General features: G+C 42.2%; 1 protein-coding gene across 3 annotated transcripts in view; it reads left to right on the plus strand.

Moving 5' to 3' along the window:
• Positions 1-21,564, plus strand: part of SPIDR (scaffold protein involved in DNA repair) — a 787,075-nt gene that overhangs the window by 290,699 nt on the left and 474,812 nt on the right. For all 3 annotated transcript variants that reach the window (XM_073583752.1, XM_073583754.1, XM_073583753.1), the window contains exon 8: positions 9,931-10,141. In XM_073583752.1, coding sequence (XP_073439853.1) covers positions 9,931-10,141 — 211 coding nt within the window. The remainder of the gene's footprint in view (positions 1-9,930; positions 10,142-21,564) is intronic.

Below are 21,564 nucleotides of genomic sequence, written 5' to 3' on the forward strand. Positions count from 1 at the left end.
GATGTTTCTGTGGATACTGAAGTACAATTGTAAACATTTCATAAGTTTTTAAATTTTTATTGACAAATACATCAAATTGATACAAAGACTCAATAATTACAATATTCCCCTGTATTTTTCTGGATGTCTGCAATTTGCCCTGGCACACTGAATACTAGCTTCTGGGCAAAATCTTGACTGATGGGAACCCCAGAATGCCTAATGAGTACTTGAAGTTCATTACAGTTTCTGTGTTTTTGTTGGTCCATCAGCTTTTTGAGGACTGACCACAGTTTCCCAATGGAATTGAGATCTGGGGATTTACTTGGCCCTGGCCCCAGAATGTTTTGTTCACCGAGCCATTTAGTTATCACTTTTGTCTTGTGACATGGTCTCCATTATTCTGGAACATTCATTGTTGATCACCAAATTGCTACTGGATGATTGGGAAAAGTTGCTTTTGCAACATGCTGAGATACTATTCTTTATTCACTATAGTGTTCTTAGGAAAAAATGTGTTCGCAGCACACTTATTGGATGACAAGCAACGCCACACATTAATTTTTTCACGATTCTTTGCTGTTGGCATTACATAAAATTGATGGTAGCACTCACTATTTCTTTTCCAGATAATTATTCTTCCAGATGTCCAAAACAGTCTGATGATGGATCCATAAGAGAAAATAACTTTATTCCTCTCCTCTGCAGTCCAAACCTTGTTCTTATTTCTTAATTTTACTTACTTATAGGGTGCCATTAAATCTAAAGCGGTTTGTGGCTCACAGTGTACATTCCTTATCAGTCGGTCTTTGCAGTGTGGGAGGAAACCCACGCAAACAAAAGGAGAACATACAAACTTCTTGCAGATGTTCTTTTGTGGGATTTTAACCCAGGACCCCAGCGCTGTAAGGCTGCAGTGCTAACCACTGAGCCACCATGCTGCCCATATACTTCCTGTAGTATGTCATTTTTGAGCGTTTCTGTGCTACCTTTTTTACACCAAACCAGCCTCCAATTTTCTTCAGCTAACTGTGCAGATGCATGGAAACCTGCCTTCTGCCATTCTTGAGCAAGCTCTGCACTGTTGTTGAGTCAATTTCATAGCAAAATTATTTTGGAGAGACTCATTACATATTGCTGGACTTTGTTGGAGCGTGCTGAAGACTTTATAGCAGTGGAACTTCTTTTTTAAATTTTTGATCTAATAAAGGTTAACATAGGGGCAGTCTTACCATCATCAATATCCTTTCCTGTAAAGCACTATATATGTAAAGCAATGGTGATGATACATGTTTCAGTGATTTAAATAACCAGCCTCTCTTAAAGCAAACTTTTTGCTTTGTTAATTCAATCAGCATGACAGAGTGGTATGCCTTGTCCTTGTTAAAGGCCCCGTTACACGCTTCAATGTCCCAGCGATCCCACCAACGATCCGACGTGGATGGGATCGCTGGGACATAGCTGATCGCTGGTGAGCTGTCACATAGGCAGTCTCACCAGCGATCAGGACCAGCGAGCACGCTGGTATCCAGGGTAAACAGCGGGTAACTAAGCACTGAGCTGCGCTTAGTTACCCACTGTTTACCCTGGATACCAGCTCCCAGCCTCTGCTGTATTGCGCTGGGATCTCGCTGATCGTTGATCTCTCGCTGTCACATGCAGCGTTGTGTGCTGCCCAGCGGGAGACGAGCGATAGATTTATGGCCCAGACCATTAGGCAACGATTAAAGATCAGCCAACTGATCGTTGATCTTTGCTACGTGTCACACGCAACAATGACGTTTCGACATCGCTGCAATGTCATTAAACTGGTGACGTTGCAACGATATCGTTCACAGTATCGTTGCGTGTAAGGCCTGTTTCACAGTTCCGTTTTTGACCATCAGTCAAAATCCGCCGTTTTGCAAAAAAACGGATCCGCCATTTTTTTTGGAGGATCCGTTTTTTTCCCCATTGATTTGCATTACCGGCGGATCTTGACGGATGGCCATCCGTTGGATCCGTTTTTTTGCGGATCCACCAATTTTTTTGCGTCCGCCGACATGCCTGAACGGACCATGCAACGTTTTTTTTTTTTGCTGCAGGATCCGCATTTTATAGTGCGCGTGCCCAGAGGAATGAAGTCAACCGGAGATTTAACCCTGAAATCATTTCTGGCGGACAGAAAAAATTCATTCTCTCTCTCTCTCCTTCCCGGGCTGCGGTTCCTTTAAAATTCTTCATTCATCGGATCCGTCAAAAAAAAAAAAAACGGTCCGGTGGCATCCGTTCACATCAGTTAGCAACTGATCCGCTTTACGCCATTTTGGCGGACTTTAACTGAGACAAAAAAACTGAAGTGTGAAACAGGTCTAACGGGGCCTTAACACTTTCTCCTGAGCTAAGGACAAGATCATTGAAATGATGTTAGCCTGTTGTCTTGTGGCTCCGCTGAAATTCTGTGAGATTTTGTTTTGTGATACTTTTCATGGCAACAAAAGACTTTGCAATGTTTGACATTCATCTGACCACTCTTCATAACAAACCTAGAGATAATGCAATTACAGTCATGGCCAAAAGTTTTGAGAATGACACAAATATTAATTTTTACAAAGTCTACTGCTTTATTTTTTCTAATGGCAATTTGCATATACTCCAGAATGTTAGAGTGATCAGCTTAACAGCAATTACTTGCAAAGTCAATATTTGCCTAGAAAATGAACTTTATCCCCCAAAACACATTTCAACATCATTGCAGCCCTGCCTTAAAAGGACCAGCTAACATCGTTTCAGTGATTGCTCCATTAACACAGGTGTGGGTGTTGATGAGGACAGGGCTGGAGATCAATCTGTCATGATTAAGTAAGAATGACACCACTGGACACTTTAAAAGGAGTCTGGTGCTTGGCATCATTGTTTCTCTTCTGTTAACCATGGTTATCTCTAAAGAAACACGTGCAGTCATCATTGCACTGCACAAAAATGGCCTAACAGGGAAGAGTATCGCAGCTAGAAAGATTGCACCTCAGTCAACAATCTATCGCATCATCAAGAACTTCAAGGAGAGAGGATCACTTGTTGCCAAAAAGGCTCCAGAGCGCTCAAGAAAGACTAGCAAGCGCCAGGACCATCTCTTAAAAGTGTTTCAGCTGCGGGATCGGGCTACCAGCAGTGCAGAGCTTGCTCAGGAATGGCAGCAGGCAGGTGTGAGTGCATCTGCACGCACTGTGAGGCGGAGACTCTTGGAGCAAGGCCTGGTCTCAAGGAGGGCAGCAAAGAAGCCACTTCTCTCCAGGAAAAACATCATGGACAGACTGTTATTCTGCAAGAGGTACAGGGAGTGGACTGCTGAGGACTGGGGTAAAGTCATTTTCTCTGATGAATCCCCTTTTCGATTGTTTGGGACATCTGGAAAACGGCTTATTCGGAGAAGACCAAGTGAGCGCTACCACCAGTCTTGTCTCATGCCAACTGTCAAGCATCCTGAAACCATTCATGTGTGGGGTTGCTTCTCAGCCAAGGGAATGGGCTCTCTCTCAGTCTTGCCTAAAAACACAGCCATGAATAAAGAATGGTACCAGAATGTCCTCCATGAGCAACTTCTCCCAACCGTCCAAGAGCAGTTTGGCGATCAACAATGCCTTTTTCAACATGATGGAGAACCTTGCCATAAAGCAAAGGTGATAACTAAATGGCTCAGGGAACAAAACATAGAGATTTTGGGACCATGGCCTGGAAACTCCCCAGATCTTAATCCCATTGAGAACTTGTGGTCAATCATCAAGAGACGGGTGGACAAACAAAAACCTTCAAATTCAGACAAAATAAAAGCATTGATTTTGCAAGAATGGACTGCTATCAGTCAGGATTTGATCCAGAAGTTGATTGAGAGCATGCCAGGGAGAATTGCTGAGGTCCTGAAGAAGAAGGGTCAACCCTGCAAATATTGACTTGCTGCATTAACTCATTTTAACTGTCAATATAACCTTTTGCTACTCATAATATGATTGCAATTATATTTCTGTATGTGATAAAAACATCTGATAAACACACATAAAAACCAGAGACCAGCAGATCATGTGAAAATATAATATTTGTGTCATTCTCAAAACTTTTGGCCATGACTGTACTTACCACTATAATAACTGAAGCGGCAAGCTTTGTGAAAAACAAAATTTGTGCCGGGTCGCCAAACTTTTAGCCACAATTGAACAAATTTAATTATGTCGTATATAATTAAGATTTCACAAACTAAAATATGTGATACATTCATTCAGGTTCACATTAAATCTATAAAAGTCCTAACATTCTTAAGTTACAATAATGCCTTTATGGGAACCTGTCAGCAGGATTGTGCACAGTAACCTACAGATAGTGTCAGGTTGGCGCTATTATACTGATTTAAATGATACCTTGGTTGATATAATCCGTGTTGTGGTATATCTTGAAAAAAAAAAAAACCCTTCTACAGCAGGCGCCAGAGGTGGTGCCTGCTCTGCAGCATGATCACATATATAATTATATAATGTGTATGTAATCCTTTTCTTTCATGTTATCCATATTCTCATTAAAAAATCAGTTTGAAAATTGCACCGGACACACCTGCGCAGTAGGAGCTATCGGCGATCCGATAGATGCTACTGCGCAGGCGCCAGTGGCGCCATCTTGGGATAGGCAATTTTTATTTTTTCTCTAGCAAGATGCCGCCGCCTGCGCAGTAGCAGCTATTGGATCGCCAATAGCTGCAGCTGCGCAGGCATGGCTGGCCCTATTTTCAAACTGATTGTTTTTAATGAATTCATGGATAACATGAAAGAAATGGATTACATGCACATTATATATGTGATCATGCTGCAGCGCAGGTGCCACTGATGGGATTTTAAAAAAAAAAAAATAAATAAAAAAAAATATTATGTAAAATGGGGGCAGGTCACTGAAGGATCAGTGACCTGTCAGAAGCCATACTGATGAATACCTAATCCGAGCACCACATAAAGCCTCACCAGCCGCTCCTAAGCGCGAGCATGTCATTAACTCAAAACTGAAAATAAAGATTACACAACAACCACAAGACGGATTTCATCAACCAAGGTATCATTGTAATCAGTATAACGGCGCCAACCTGACACTGTCTGTAGGTTACTGTGCACGATCCTGCTGACAGGTTCCATTTAAACCTACCCTCACATGATCATTCGTCTTTTCATCTCACCTTCAAAACACTCATTTCCCTTGACTAGTTTTTTACTCCTTGATCATTTGCTTTCAGTGTATTGCAAACATTATTTAGGCCATGCAAAGTTCATTTCGGGGCACATTTACATAATAGGGATACCATGAGCAAAATTGTCCTGGAATCAATTTAGTTAGCGTTATCTCTTGAGTTTACAACTGCAGTAAGTATCTCAGGAATAAACCCATGCACATGACAATCAGAAATTGTTGATCCCATGGATGGGAAAGTGACTTAAATCCAATGTTGATGTGAGCGTCGTTTGACATCCACAAAAGCATATACCGTAGTAATGTTGCCAGATTTTGTTGATTTTTGTGGTATATAGCAGATAATGTATTCATCTGATCATGGGATTTAAATATTATTAAAGGGAGCCTGACACTGTAGAAATGCAGTCCTATCTGTTGGCAGCATGTTATTGAGCAGGAGGAGCTGAGTAGATTGATATGTAGTTTGTGAGAAAAGGTTCTGTAGAGTTAATATCTTTTAATCCTTGGCTCTTTCTGGGATTATCAGTCCAGTGTGCGGTCCAATCAGTGACTGACAGCTTTCTTTGTATAAGAGTGCATACAGAGATGGCTGTCGGTCATTGATTAAACCACCCAGTGAACCAGAAAGAGCAGAACTTAAAATGATTTTACAGAATTTTTTATCTTTTAATTATTTATCAATCTACACGCCTACTCCTGCTCTATAACATGATGCCTGCAGCTTAGACTGCATTTTCATGGTGTCAAGTGTTTATCTAAATTTATCGATGACGTTTTATTTATTTTACTCACATGTATCACACCATTAATTGCCCAGCTGTAAAGATTTTAGACTCCTTTACAGAGTGAAGCTTCAGGTAATATTTGCCAGCAACACCAACATTTGTGTCTTGTATTATTTTTTTATACTAGGAGAGAAAAGGACAAGTGCATTATGTCATCAGGTAATAAATGGCTTTTCTTAAAGCGAACCTGTCAGCTGTTTTGGCCGCTGTAAGATGCGGCCACTACCTTTCAGGGCTTATCTACAGCATTATATTATACTATAGTTGGCTGTGATGGTTGAGTGGTTAAGGCGTTGGACTCGAAAGCATTATATAATACTGTAGCTAAGCCCCCGATCCGACCTGCAAGATAAAAAAAAAAAAAAGTTTTATTATACTCACCCGGGGGAATGGGGGGGGGGGTCCAGTGCGGTCCAGTCCGATGGGTGTCGCAGGTTCCATCTTATTGCAACGCCGCCCTCCTGCTTGCTTCATGGCTCCCGGGCATCGCGCTCCTGCGCAGGCGTATTTCTCTGCCTTGTTGAGAGCAAAGCAAAGTACTGCAGTGTGCAGGCGTTGGGCCTCTCTGACTTTTCCCATCGCCTGCGCGGTGCAGTACTTTGCTCTGCCCTCAACAGGGCAGAGAAGTATGTCTGCGCAGGAGCGCGATGCTGGGGAGCCATGAAGCAAGCAGGTGGGTGGCATCACAAGAAGATGGCAGGCGCCGGACCCGGACCTGCGACACCCATCGGACCGGACCGCCCCCGGGTGAGTATAATAAAACTTATTTTGCTTATCTTTCAGGTCGGATCGGGAGCTTATCTACAGCATTATAGAATGCTGTAGATAAGCCCTAAAAGGCGGTGGCCGCATCTTATAGCGACCCAAACAGCTGATAGTTTCCCTTTAAAGAGGACCTGTAACGAGTTGAAAGTGGCCAGTTTTGCTGTTATTTTATTCTTGCTGGCCTCTGGAGTTGGGCTTTTTTTTTTTTCTTTTAAAATCTGTGATTTTTTCAGATATGGGCTTTTTTATTTGGAGCTAATTTTTATGTTCTTTACACAGGGGTGTTTCTCTCAGGATTCTCTATAGGTGCCTCTAGGCTTCCGTGCAATATTACTTTTGTGAGTATTGCCCTCTTGGTAAAGAGCATAAAAATTAGTACTAAATAAAACGATCTCTATCTCTTGAACCGTATGACAGAGTTACAAAAATCGAAAAAACCGCACACTTAGGGGGACAGTGTGAGAAAAATAAGAGTAAAAACTGTCCACTTCAGACCTGCTGACAAGTCTGCTTTAAATAAAGGAGACCTCAGTGCAGATTCATTGTTCACAAAGCATTTTAGATTCTATATGAGGGACAAATCTCAATTGGTGTTAGGGTACTGTCACACTTAGCGATGTACCAGCGATCCCGACCAGCGATATGACGCGGTCAGGATCGCTGGTACATCGCTAAGTGGTCGCTAGTGAGCTGCCACATAGGCAGATCTCACTAGCGACATCGCTGGGGACGGGGGTCGCTACTTACCTGTCACACCAGGCGATCCTGTGTCCTCCCGCCCGGCTCCACGCGTTGTTCGTCGTCACAGCAGGAAGCGCCGCAGGAAGCAGACGACGAGAAACAGTCCAGCCTGTTCTCGCGCGATCAGCGATAAGCAGCGGGGGAGTGGGTCGTAGGTAAGTATCAGACATAGCGATATCGCTAGCAATATCGCTATAACGTCACTAGTTATAGCGATATTGCTAGCGATATCTCTTAGTGTGACATGCCCTTTAAAGACACAGTCTTAAGGTCATTTCCATTCACAGAGTCTACAACAGCAGCGTGCTACCTTACACAGTGCAAATTGTCTCTTCAGAGAGGAAGAGGACTAGAACTCTAGTGCCACCTATTGGAAGTAGCAATCTTAAAAGTCAATGTTGACCCTTTAAAGGGACTCTGTCACCCCTTTTTTCGAATATGAGCTGCCGGCACCGACATCAGGGGCTTATCTACAGCATGCTGGGTGTCACGGGCGCCGGGAGTGGTCCGACACCTGCGCACTGCAGTATCCTGCTCTGCCCTCAGCAGGGCAGAGCAGTGCACCTGCGCCGGAGCCACGACAGGAAGCAAAGAAGAGGACGGCATCGTATGAAGATGGGAGGCACCGGACCGCGACACCCATCAGACTGGAGCGCCCCCCCCGGGGAGTATAAGCTTAAAGTACTGTCACACTAAGCTATGCACCAGCGATCCCGACAACGATATGACCCGGTCAGGATCGCTGGTGCATCGCTAAGTGGTCGCTAGTGAGCTGCCAAACAGGCAGATCTCACCAGCGACATAGCAGTGGTCGGCGGTCGCTATTTACCTGTCAGACGAGGCGATGAAGATGTCCTCCCGCCCGCCTCCACGCGTTGCTCGTCGCCACAGCAGGAAGCCCAGCAGGAAGCTGATGACGAGAAATGGTCCAGGCTGTTCTCGCGCGATCAGCGATAACCAGCGGGGGAGCCGGTCGGAGGTAAGTGTCACACATAGCGATATCGCTAGCGATATCGCTGCTGCGTCACAAAACCAGTAACGTTATAGCGATATTGCTAGTGATATCGCTTAGTGTGACGGGGCCCTTAACTCTTTTCTTATCTTTCACTTAAAGGGAATCTGTCACCCTTTTTTGGCCTTACAGCTGCCGACATAGACATCGGGGGCTTATCTACAGCATTCTGTAATGCTGTAGATAAGCCCCCGATGTAACCTGAAAGAGAAGAAAAACACTTTATATTATACTCACTGAGGTGGGCGGTCCGGTCTGATGAGTGTCGCCGTCCCGTCCGGTGCCTCCCTTCTTCATGCTATGATGTCCTCTTCTCCCGTCCTGTAATGGCTCCAGCGCAGGCGCATTGCTCTGCCCTGTTGAGGGCAGAGCAGAATTCTGCAGTGCGCAGGCGCCAGACCTCTCCCGACGCCTGCGCTCTGCAGGACTCTGCTCTGCCCTCAACAGGGCAGAGCAATGAGCCTGCGCCGGAGCCATTACAGGACGGGAGAAGAGGGCGTCATTGCATGAAGAAGGGAGGCGCCGGACGGGACGGCGACACCCATCGGACATGACCGCCCACCTCGGTGAGTATAATATAATGTGTTTTTCTTCTCTTTCAGATAACATCGGGGGCTTATCTACAGCATTACAGAATGCTGTAGATAAGCCCCCGATGTCTATGCCGGCAGCTGCAAGGCCAAAAAAGGGTGACAGATTCCCTTTAACATCGGGGGCTTATCTACAGCATTCTGATGGCGGTGCCGGCAGCTCATATTCGACAAAAGGGGTGACAGATTCCCTTTAACGAGCCTTGTTACATGACTTAGGATAAAAACCAAAACCAGAATCTCAATTTGCAGACACTGTGTTTCGGGGTACTGCACCTCATCAGTGCAAAGTGTGAGATCTGGTTTGGCTGTGTGAGAGGTGTCTGACCGATATCCAAGAAGTATCATTTCTCCTTGCGGAGAAACCTTACACAGTTTCACACCAGTCTCTCTCCACCATATGTCTGGGGTCAAACCCAGTAGTTTGTTCTCCGTACTCTAAATCACAATATATTTATCTTACTATTCCTTTGCTTTGCAGTCCCTCTATAGTCCTTCCCTGCCCGGCTCTGCCGGCAAAAACAGGTACAGGGCTGCAATGATGAATCGGCAATTTTGCCTCTGCAGTTTCAACATCACTGGGGATCCCAGATGTGACCCGCCCCCCCAAGTCATAACATAAAGGAATGGGTTTTTTAGCGATAAATTCATGAATTGGAAATATACCTTTAATTTACAGTTAAAATTGTGAGCAGAAGTCTGCTACCATGTTGTCGTTAATTCCATTAATTGGTATTTTAGTTATTTCTATTTCATTCCATTGCTAGTATTTTAGAAATAACCACTTACTGCACCCCCTGCTTCATATTGTTACATAGAAGCTGCTTAATGGACCTTTATTTTTCTTTTTCAGGTGATAAATCAGGGACACTTACTTTAAAGATATCTGAAGTTCATGAGGAGTGCTCCATGCAGGTGGTACTTTGTGAGCAGATGACAGACATTCAGAATGATGATGATCGCTACTGTAAAGATACAAGAAAGCTGAAAGCTCTGTTCACAAAGCAAACTGCTGCGCAGCTCAAACTGGGGCCTAACGACATCATTCATATCTATCCTCCATGGTAAGTTTAGCCCACTAAGACCTATGCTTTAATTTCTGATCTTGAATGAAACTAACTGCTTCATAAGTGCCCATGCAGCAGTTAGCTCAGGTCAGGAGGCTTGGCGGTCGGGCCGGATCTCTGATGCAAGAACAGTCTGTTTTTATGGATGCGTTAAAATGGGGTAACTTGGATGTTATTTAAATTCCTGATTGTTTTTTCTAATTTTAAAGGGGCTTTCCCACAAACAAAGTACATTTTATTTAATAAACCTTGGAATACAAATAAGTTCCACAACTGGTATGTGTTCCTGTGCTGAGATAGTCTTATAAATGTGTCCCTGCTGTGTTATGGGTGTGTCTGACCATGCAGGGACATGGTCTGCATATACCGCATCTCCTGGGCAGGGATAGCTACCTCCAATAGATGGTTCTAGCTAGTTTTTCTTCGTTATGGCAGACTAGTCACCTTAAAGGTGTTGTTCACTATTGGACAACCCCTTCTTAAATGCTACATTACCCCAAACAAAATAAAAAAGAGAAATATTTCCCTCTCTGACCAGTGTGTTCCAGCAATATCTATGCTGCTTCTCCTGCCTGATAGGATACTGATAGGCATGACATTGGCTGCAGCGCCCACTTGACTTAGTCATCAGCCACTAATGGGCCGGAACCTTCAACCTTCTTTCACATAGAACTCCATCTAGTAGAAGGCTGCAGCCCATCAACGGATGGTGATAGGCGAAAGTACTTACTTGACATAACAATGTCCAATTCTGTACCAGGAGCAACAGTGTTGACATCACGGGAACAGCGCTCGTCTGGGAGGTATATCTTTTTATATACATATATACGTATATTTTGTATGGGGCACTGCAGCATTTAATAGATTTAATAACTTATGTATTGTAATTTGTGTTTGGTACTATTTTATTTTTTACAACAGGCATCACATCTTCATGAAGACTTGTAGTAGTAGGTGTAGGTAGTGGGTAGTCAGCCGTCCATGCTGAAGAATAAAATTATAGCTGTAGATTGTAGTAATTTTATAGTTGTGTTTGTCCTGGCATGCATTTAATACAATTCTTTTGTTCTGGCATTCAAGCAATAATAAATTGGATTGTCCCTTAAATGTCAAACACAAAATATGCATTTGGCTGCAGCATCAGAAGACATTGAAGGGGATACATTGGTGAGAGGAAAAAGATGAGACATTTAGCATCTGCTAGAAGTATTCTTTTTTTCCCCTTCATTCTCACAAATATAATAACAGAATAAATCTTACCCTTCCATTTTGCTTTGCCGTTTAGGAGTATATTGATTATAGAGTCTTATTATCTTCAATTTTACATTGATGCCTTAGAAACATATGCTTCATAGTTGTACTATGTCAGTGATGACTGTTAACCGGGGAACTTCTTGGTTTTGATATTTTTTTTTATAAATCATCATCAATCATAAATAAAAATACGGTAATAAACTATGTAATATATCTTATTGAGAAATGCGCTTCTTTCTCCTCCTGGACTGATCTTTGTCTCTATACGCTGTGTATTCAGTGGTAAAATCTGTGTTCTGTGAAGTCAGATTTTCTCATCGCTGAGATATTTTGCAGTTAGTGCTTATAAAGTTTTATGCAGGAGGGAGAAGCCAGGAGCACTCACAGATATTCTGTTGCAAGTTTTCGTGAGATATCAGTCACATTTGGTCATTTCTGCAGTTGTATAGCTAGTCCTAAAATTATATTACAGACTGTGGTTACTACAGTAGATTGCTCGATTGTTGATCTGAGGATTACGTTACTAGATTGCGGGACATGAATAGATGCTTTGATTTTTTTTTTTCTGTTTGCCATATTTGGTGATGGAAAATATTTTCTCTTCCCTTATATAAAGTCTGAAAAAATCAAACAGCACTCGGATGCCATCTCTGTGTAATCCATTTTTTACAAACTGATAGAAGAACGTGGAGATTGTGTTTTTTTTCTCTCTCTTTACAGGGAATTAATAATTGATGCCCACATTCTGATGAAACACTGATCAGAAACCTTGAGGAACCTCAGACCAAGTTTCTCAGACTTGAAAATCACTGAGGTGTGCATGAGCTCTTAAAGGAAGTTTTTTAACTCAAACTGACAGTATAAACTATAGCTTTGTAGGAGATATAGCTAATGTAAAACTCATTCTTTTATTGCTTTAATCGCTGCCTCCATTTTGAAGATATTGAAGTTTAATAAGATATGCTAATTATGGTGCTCGGTGCTGCCTTGGTGTGACCAAGAGTCTCCGTGTACCATTTCACTCTCTGATGGTGAATGCTCCTGGCTCTCTCACTGGCATGTGACAGCACGGGATTACTTGAACGTTTTCTATGGACTGTGCTTATTCCAGGCAAGCCAGTGCTGTCAATCTCCATGCACATTAGATAAGTCATTTAAGCGCACTCATTTTGGTTGTATTGGCCCACTGTGTTATGTTTATGGGGATTTCCCAACTCTTGGAGGGACATAAGGATCTGGCCTGTTAAATTTCAGTGGCCGGTACATTTGTTTTCCGGTTGATAAGCCACTCACAGATGCTTCAGTAAATGGCTCAGTCATGGTGAACACTGGAGCACCATGTGTTCCTGTGAAAGGAATGGTCCGGTAGAGAGATGCCAGGCAATTGATTGTTCAGCCGATGGCTTATTAATGAGTTCAGTGGCATGTACCCCTGGCCAAAATTACTGTTATTGTGAACAGTTAAGCAAATTGGAGATGAAATTATCTCTAAAAGGCCTAAAATTAAAGACGACACATTTCCTTTGTATTTTAGGCTATATATATTCATATTTTAAAAATTACAAAAAGAAAAATGGGCCAATGCAAAAGTTTGAAAACCCTGTATGGTTAGTACCTAATAGCACCCCTTTTTGAAAGTATCACAGCTTGTAAACACTTTTTGTATCTACCTGCGTGTTCAGCCCGACACCGATCTCTGCCGGCTCAGAGTGGTCACAGACCTCTCCTACCTAAAATTTTGCGGCTCCCCCTGACATCAGCAGGCGCTTCTCTTTCGCTCTGCTCTGTTGATGGGGTGTTACTGCCTATGCCTTCTGGTTGACAGCTGGCTCCTTGCTGCCTAACTGTGGTTAGCTGCCTGACAATCAGCATGACGTCGACAGTCGCTCCACATCGACAGAGCAGCCCAGAAGAGCTGCTCTGTTGATGGGAGGTCAAAGGAAGCTGTAAAATTCCTGGCAGAAGCGGTCTGTGATGCACTATTCCCCTGTGGTGACTTCAATAATAAAAAAAATTTTTTGCATTGAAAATCAAAATTTCCCAGAGTGCAGCTGTTTTCTCTTCACTTGAGCTGGCGACTGGCAGAACAGACAGGTAGTTAGCAACTACCTGCTTGTGAATTCTTAGCCCCGTGAGAAAAAATAAAATATTTCCGGATAACCCTTTTTAAAACTGCCGTAGTGTTTGGAGTTGTAAATACGTATACTACATTTGTATGTGTTTTTTCTTTCCATTTTTGAATTCTGTGCAACTTGGGGTGTGGTCTCACCGTCTTGAGCTGTAAATGACATTTAAAAGTTTTCCCTGGCTGGTGTCCTTAGGTCGGGACCTGGTCTTTTTGTCTGCCCTTATTCACACATTGAAGTCAATTTTGACACATGGTGAGGTTTTAATATTAGTGTTAGGACTGTCTCGACCAGGGTCACCTTGGCAATGGTGAGTTGGCTTTCATCCCTTTTTTTGATCAAAAAGCGTATTACTAAGAACCCTGTGTTATTTAAACACATTTGCTTTTTTTACTTATTCAGTTATAGCAGGGTTTTTGTTTATTTTGCTTCTTGTAGGTTTTTAAATTTACTACATTTGTAGATCGTGAGCCCTCGCGGGCAGGGTCCTCTCTCCTCCTGTACCAGTCGTGACTTGTGTTGATTAAGATTATTGTACTTGTTTTTATTATGTACCGTATACCCCTCCTCACATGTAAAGCGCCATGGAATAAATGGTGCTATAATAATAAATAATAATAATAATAAAAATTTTCATCTATAATAGTGCTCCATGCTGTTCTCCCTATGCCTGGAGTGTGGCTACTGCATTTCTGCACAGATATGCTCAGTGTCTTCCTTGCTTTGTCCCTGCTCATGGTGTCTAACGATCGGACAATGAATTAGCCGATTCCATGCTGTATTAGGACTAAGACATGTCAAGTGTAACAAGTGGGGACCAGAGAGCTGATGGAGAGATATGCCTACATCGATGTCACAGATATACTTTCAGGTAGATGAGAGAGAGAAAAATACAACTAGTACAGCAATAAACTGTGTGTTCAAAGATATATGCAAACATTTAATGTCAGTTTTAACCCTTTATGGTCTGTAAGTTTTGTTTTACATTTAAATTATGGGACAAATCTGTCTCTTGGTCCTAAAAGGGTTAAACCACCTTACCACCATGTAGAAAATACTTATGAATTTGAGGCACATTACCGTATAAACTCACCATTTTGTGTTGCGGACCAGCCAAGGCAAGGCATTCCTTTCTTTGTTGGGATCCTAACCTTTTTTTTTTTTTTACCTCTTGTCAAACTCTCCTTTCCTGGGTCAAAAGTCTACAAATTTAAAGATCAGGTAGGATCCAGCACTAATTAAGAAAGCCTAAGACCTCATTCATCACGTATGTAAAAAACAGTCAGTTTTTACCATCAGCCTTTTATCAGTTATTTTTCACTGATGGAAAAAAAAAGCAAAAAAAAGGCAAAGCTTCTCCTATCCATTACAGCACTGGTCCCCAACCTTTCTGACCTTCAGAGCCACAGTCAGCTTAGAGAGAGGGTCGCGAGCCACATTCAGCACTGAGAGAGGGTTGCGAGCCACATCCAGCTCCCACCCCCTCAAAGTAGTGTCAACCAAAACCCCCATTACAGGTATAGTGATAACCAAAGCTTTTCCACATACATCACTCCAAATAAGTACACTGAGATCCAAGGGTTCCCACAATACCCCCATTCAGTATTCTCCCATCAAGGACTCCCAACACACCGTCACATCCAGAACCTCCTTAACCAGGTAGTATCATCCTCCAGCATACCATACCTAAAACATCTCTAAGCCCCTAAGACCAGTATATGTGCATCCAGGTCTGCTCTTCTGTGCAGGTCTACTCACAAAATTCACCATTTTGAGATGTTCTCTTCATACCTGTTTTCTAGACCTGGAGCTAACGCACCAAGCTGGCAGACAGTCGCAAGCCACAATTCATGGGACCGCCAGCCACATGTGGCTTCCGAGCTACCGGTTGGGGACCCCTGCATTACAGTGTTAATCACGGACAGTACAAGATTGTACACTGATGACATCTATGCTCTGTCTATGGTTTTCTCTGCCCCATAGACTTGTATGAGTCATTTTGATCTATGATTTGGATTAGAAATGGACATGTGTTCATGAATTTTTTACCGATCACTCTGTGGACGTATGAACAGCCCCACTGACTGTAATAGATTCATCTTCTAATTGTGAAAAGCACAAAACACGTACGAGACTCGAGGGCATCTGATTTACACCTTGCACTAATAGGAATGCTCAGCCAGCTATGGAGGCGGTCTCAGTGTGCCGCTGCACTTGATATGTACAGTATATGCTGCAGTCACAACACCTTGTACATGTTCACATTTGCTTCATTGTGTAAGGAGGAGATTGTCTGATTTTGTTGATTGTATATAGATATGAGATAGCTGGACAGATTATGTGGATACAAGGATTAAGAAAAACCTGTCACTCAATGAGTTCAGTTTTTCATTCATTGCATATAACCCAATTAATAGTATTTGTCATATCTGCATTGAATTTATAGTTTAATGTGTAGCAGAGAGATTGGACTAATCTTGTATCATTGTATCAGCATTGACGTCATGTTACCTGATAACATATAAATTTAAGCTTTTTAGTGGATGAATTTCTTTAACTCATAGAAATGTACTTTGCTGTACTCGTATGTCCATGAAATGCGTGAATATGAACGACCTCTCCTTAAAATCCTCCAGCACTTTTAGATGAGGAAATTCCATGCATTTTCCATTGACAGATAGTACTGACTAGTAGTTGTCTACTGACGTCAAATGTGGAGGAAGGAGAGCAGCATTCTTGACTGCTCCTAAAACCAGGAGCACACTCCAAGAATTCTGACACATCCCAGCTTGGATCTGGCCTGAACTGCAGTCTGACATCTCGGCTCACAGGGTGGCCTGGAACTCAGGGGCAAGAGAGTGAAAAAAATATTTTTATTATAAAATTACAATTAGTAAAGCTAAAATGAATTGTTTGCAGAAAATAGAAGCTTCAGTTAATATAGGAAGTATGAGTTATAGAGTACATCTCATTGTTTTTTCTGCAATTACTTATAGAATGTTACATACCGTACTTGAATTCTCCACATTCTTGTTTTCTGTTGTTTAAACTTTAAAAATTCAGTGATAACTAGCTTGGCCCATGTGAAATTTTCACGCATTGTTCGGGGGCGCAGGCAATTTCAGAAAATGCAAGCTGGTCAAATGTAAATGTATTTCATGAGAAGATGAACACAGACAGGTATTTGTACATGTAGATTGGTAATACAATAAATTGGTTTGATAAGTAGAGGCCAAAAAATGTCTTCCGGTTGAGGTGCCACCTGCAGGTCATTGTGTCTTTCTGCAGGTTTATGAAAATTAATGTTTAAACTGTATTTAATGATAAAATCATGAATGTGTGGTTTGTTTGGCTCTTTTCTTGCTGAAGGGAGCAAGTTTACCTTTAAAATGGTGTATCATTTGTGTGTGAGGGGAGAAGTAATCAGCGAAAAAGCAGTGCATGTTTACAAATGTGTTTGCATGTGTGACTCACCATTTCTGTGCTGGGGCAAAGTAATCACCGAAAAAGCAGTGCATGTTTACAAATGTGTTTGCATATGTGACTCCCCTGCAGTGAAGTGTGCAATCCTCCAATGTGCCTGAAATAGGCTGGGCAAACACTTGGGCAAGCTGGAAAGACCCCGAGGTTAAATGTTTGGATTTGTTTGTGATGTCTGTAAGCAGCTTTGTGGTAGTGTGCTTTAGGGTCGTGTGGTGCCACCTGCAGGTCATTTTTCCTTACTGCAGGTTTATGAAAATTAATGTTTAAACTGTATTTTGTGATCAAATCGTGAATGTGTGGTTTGTTTGGCTATTTTCTTGCTGAAGGGGGCAAGTTTACCTTTCAAATGGTGTATCATTTGTGTGTGTGGGTGCAGTATGAACGGAGATACAAAGTAATCACCGAAAAACAGTGTTTAGAAATAATAGAATAGATTTTTTCAACTTTTTACATCATATTGGAACTTGCCAGTTTCCAGTACGATGTAGAAAGGCTTTCTGTCTTCATCCCACATCATCCCAGGTTCCCCAGTCAATCATCCTGCCTTATTATTGATTTCATTGTATAATAGTTTACAGTATGCTCCCTCTAGTGAAGTAGAAAATAGCTACAACAGCATTATGCTCTCTGTATGCCACTGACTGGTTCCAGTCCTAAACTTCTTACATTTGTGATAAGTCAGCCTTGCTTTACATGAGCAACTGTGTTTAGGACACAACGTTTTGCAGCCTCTTATCTTAGTGGCATGTAATGGGCCAATAGGTTCCCTTTATCATTAAAGGGAACCTGTCAGCAAATTCATGCTGCCTAAACGCTGGAAGCATAAATCTACATTGTAGCTACGTATATTTTTCTCTGAAATTCTATGGTGTTTCAGAGAAGATATAACTTGAAGATCCGACCCAGGGACCATAGCCATACATGAGACTAGTCCAGCACTACCCACCACTGTTTTTTTCTAGTGCATCCACAAGTGATTGGCAGGTCTCATGCTATCAAAGAAATGTGTCAATCATCTCTACTAGAGCCAGACTCATTGCTGAAGAGCATAACTCTCCTTTCAGGCCTATAAGTAGCCTGCCTTGACCTTCTGCATCTCTAGACATGTCTCCTGTACAATAATAGCAGTAGCTCATTGAAAAAATTGGCATAATTAATATAAAGATGTATATATAGAATTATCTCGCGGATTATCAACACATGACAAAAAGTGGGCTAATCAGAGACTAATCGTCATACAATATGTCTAAAACAGAAAGAAAAAGAAACAATCCACTAGTCTATATGGTAAAATGTAACAATGCTTTATTAGAAATCAAGTAAAAATAGCAGGTGGAGGAAGGACATGGATGTGCAACATAGGCATAATGTATGCATGGGGCACAACAGGTGGTGGATGGCATAGTGTCGCATATTCAGAATTATAGATAGAAAAGTATAGAAAAATATATCAATGACTCACTGTAATAATATCAAACCCTCTAGTAGGACCAAGTGGTAGAGTGTGAAAACATATAGGGGAATTATTAATTGTAGTGTATCTTAATGCAGTGGCTCAGTATACAAGGAGCAGCCCACATTATGGGCATTGCAACTGGAGTTACATAGGTAGTAGCAAATAAGAGCAAGTATTACCTTACAACTGCACATTGGAAAGAGGTTGGAAATCCACACAGACTGTATACTCGCCCCAACGCACCTTTTCGGAACCAGCCTTCGTCAGGGGGCAGCATAACTAGACTTGTCTCCTGTACAGAATATCTGGAATGTCATTGGTCGACAATTGTAGAGGTTGCAGCCAGCAGTGGCTCTTGAAGATTTCCATGCCCAAGTGCATTCAGTGTAGCACAACATTCCTCACACAAACATTAATTATTTCATTGGTAGCAGCTAATATATGTACGGTAAGTGTGTGTATTTCTGCAAGTAGTGCTGAATAAATCAAGATATAAAGTAAGAGCGAAATCCAAATCACATGAATATGTCGAGTGACCATTCTGTGCCTTGAAATCAGCATAATTCTTCTAAGTACACTTGCACACAGGGATTTGTAGAATTAAAGGCAGGTTTATGAGTAACCAGGTATACCAAACAGGTAATGATCATTTTCATATGTAGATAGAAAGACAGTCTTTAATAGAAATAGCTGTGTAAGATGCTTAAAATTGGGCTAGGAACAGTCAAACTATGTTACAAAGGTGAAGTTGTAGAAGACTGTTTCATGTCTAAGGTCATATAAAATGGCATGACTGAGCACAGCTACAAGGCATAAGGTAGTTATTCTGCATCAGTCTTCCCCAAGCAAAGATTTTTAAGCTACTGTGGTTTTAACCCCTAATCGACCGCCGATACACCTTTTAACGACGGTAATTAAGGGTACTTAAACCACAGCGCCGTTAACGGCGCTGTGGAAAAAGTGTGTGGCGCCCCACAGAGTCGGATTTCCTCCGGGATCTCGGCTGCCGGGGGTAGCCGAGATACCAGAGAACATGATTCGGGTTGGTCTTTACCAACCCCGGTTTTGCGATCGTCGTAACTAACCGTATAACGGCGGCCAAAAAAAAAAAAGGTCCAATGTGCCATTTCATTTCGCTCTCCTCTGATGTAATCTTTCATCAGAGGAGAAATAGGGTACCCGGTTCCCCCCCATGGGCGCCGCTATCTTCTTCCGGGAAAAAAATGGCGGACGCATGCGCAGTGCGCCCGCCGAGATCTGCCGGCTGGCACCTGGCAATAATAGGAAGATTTTTCCTATTGGTTCATTTTGGTCACTGTGATAGACCCTATCACAGTGATCAAAATAAAAAAAATAGTAAGTAATCCCCCCTTTATCACCCTCATAGTTGGGGAAAAATAAATTAATATATTATTTATTTTCATTTTTCCATTAGGGTTGGGATTAGGGTTAGGGGTGTGTTGGGGTTAGGTTTGTGGTTAGGGTTATGGTTAGGGTTGTGGTTAGGGTTGGTGTTAGGGCTGTGGTTAGGGTTGGGATTAGGGTTAGGGGTGTGTTAGGGGTGTGTTGGGGTTAAGGTTGTGGTTAGGGTTATGGTTAGGATTGGGATTAGGGTTAGGGGTGTGTTGGTTAGGTTTGTGGTTAGAGTTATGGTTAGGATTAGGGTTAGGGGTGTGTTGCGGTTAGGGTTGGAGTTAGAATTGAGGGGTTTACCCTGTTTAGGCACATCAGGGGGTCAGGCGCCTCCATTGATTCCAGCCAATTCTCCGTTCAAAAAGTGAAACGGTGCTCCCTCCCTTCCAAACCCCGACGTGTGCCCAAACAGTGGTTTATTCCCACATATGGGGTGTCAGCATACTCAGGACAAATTGCACAACAACTTTTGGGATCCAATTTCTCTTGCTACCCTTGGGAAAATAAAATATTGATCATTTTTTGTGAAAAAAATGATTTTTTATTTTTACAGCTCTACGTTATAAACTTCTGTGAAGCACTTGTGTGGTGAGCACTTTGAACCCCCATCTAGATAAGCTACTTAGAGGGTCTAGTTTCCAAAATGGGGTCACTTATGAGGGGTTTTTACTGTTTAGGCACGTCAGGGGCTCTCCAAACGTGACATGGTGTCTGATCTCGATTCCAGCCAATGCTGCATTAAAAAAGTCAAACGGCGCTCCTTCCCTTCTGAGCTCTGCCGTGTGCCCAAACAGTGGTTTACCCCCACATATGGGGTATCATTGTACTCAGGATCAATTGCACAACAACTTTGTGGGTCTACTTTCTCCTGTTACCCTTGTGAAAATAAAAATTTGGGGGCTAAAGATCATTTTTGTGAACAAAATATGATTTTGTTATTTTCACGGCTCTGCGTTATAAACTTCTGTGAAACACTTGGAGGTTCAAAGCGCTCACCACACATCTAGATAAGTTCCTTGAGGGGTCTAATTTCCAAAATGGGGTCACTTGTGAGGGGTTTCCACTGTTTAGGCACATCAGGGGCTCTCCAAATGCGACATGGCGTCCGATCTCAATTCAAGCCAATTCTGCATTGAAAAAGTCAAACGGCGCTCCTTTCGTTCCAAGCCCTGCTGTGTGCCCAAACAGTGGTTTACCCCCACATACGGAGTATCGGCGAAAATGCACAACAAATTTTGTGGTTCATTTTCTTTTTTTACACCTGTGAAAATAAAAAAAATGGTTCTGAACTAAAATGTTTGTAAAAAAAAAAAAAGTTAAATGTTAATTTGTTCCTTCCACATTGCTTCAGTTCCTGTGAAGCAAGTAAAGGGTTAATATACTTCTTGAATGGGGTTTTGAGGACTTTGAGGGGTGCAGGTTTTAGAATGGTGTCACTTTTGGGTATTTTCTGTCATATTGAACCCTCAAACTGGCTTCAAATGTGATGTGGTCCCTAAAAAATGGTTTTGTAAATTTTGTTGTAAAAATGAGAAATCGCTGGCCAACTTTTAACCCTTATAAGTTGTGATATACAATGTCTGAAAAATATGTTTTCTGTTGGACTGTGCTAGAAATCCTCCAACCTAGGACATTGTAAACTGTCAGTAGTAGGAATTCCTTCCCCCCAGGTTTTATCAACCCTGCCA

Source organism: Dendrobates tinctorius, unplaced genomic scaffold (genome assembly GCF_039654945.1).
Source record: "Dendrobates tinctorius isolate UK_male_01 unplaced genomic scaffold, ASM3965494v1 ptg000081l, whole genome shotgun sequence".
Taxonomy (NCBI): domain Eukaryota; kingdom Metazoa; phylum Chordata; class Amphibia; order Anura; family Dendrobatidae; genus Dendrobates; species Dendrobates tinctorius.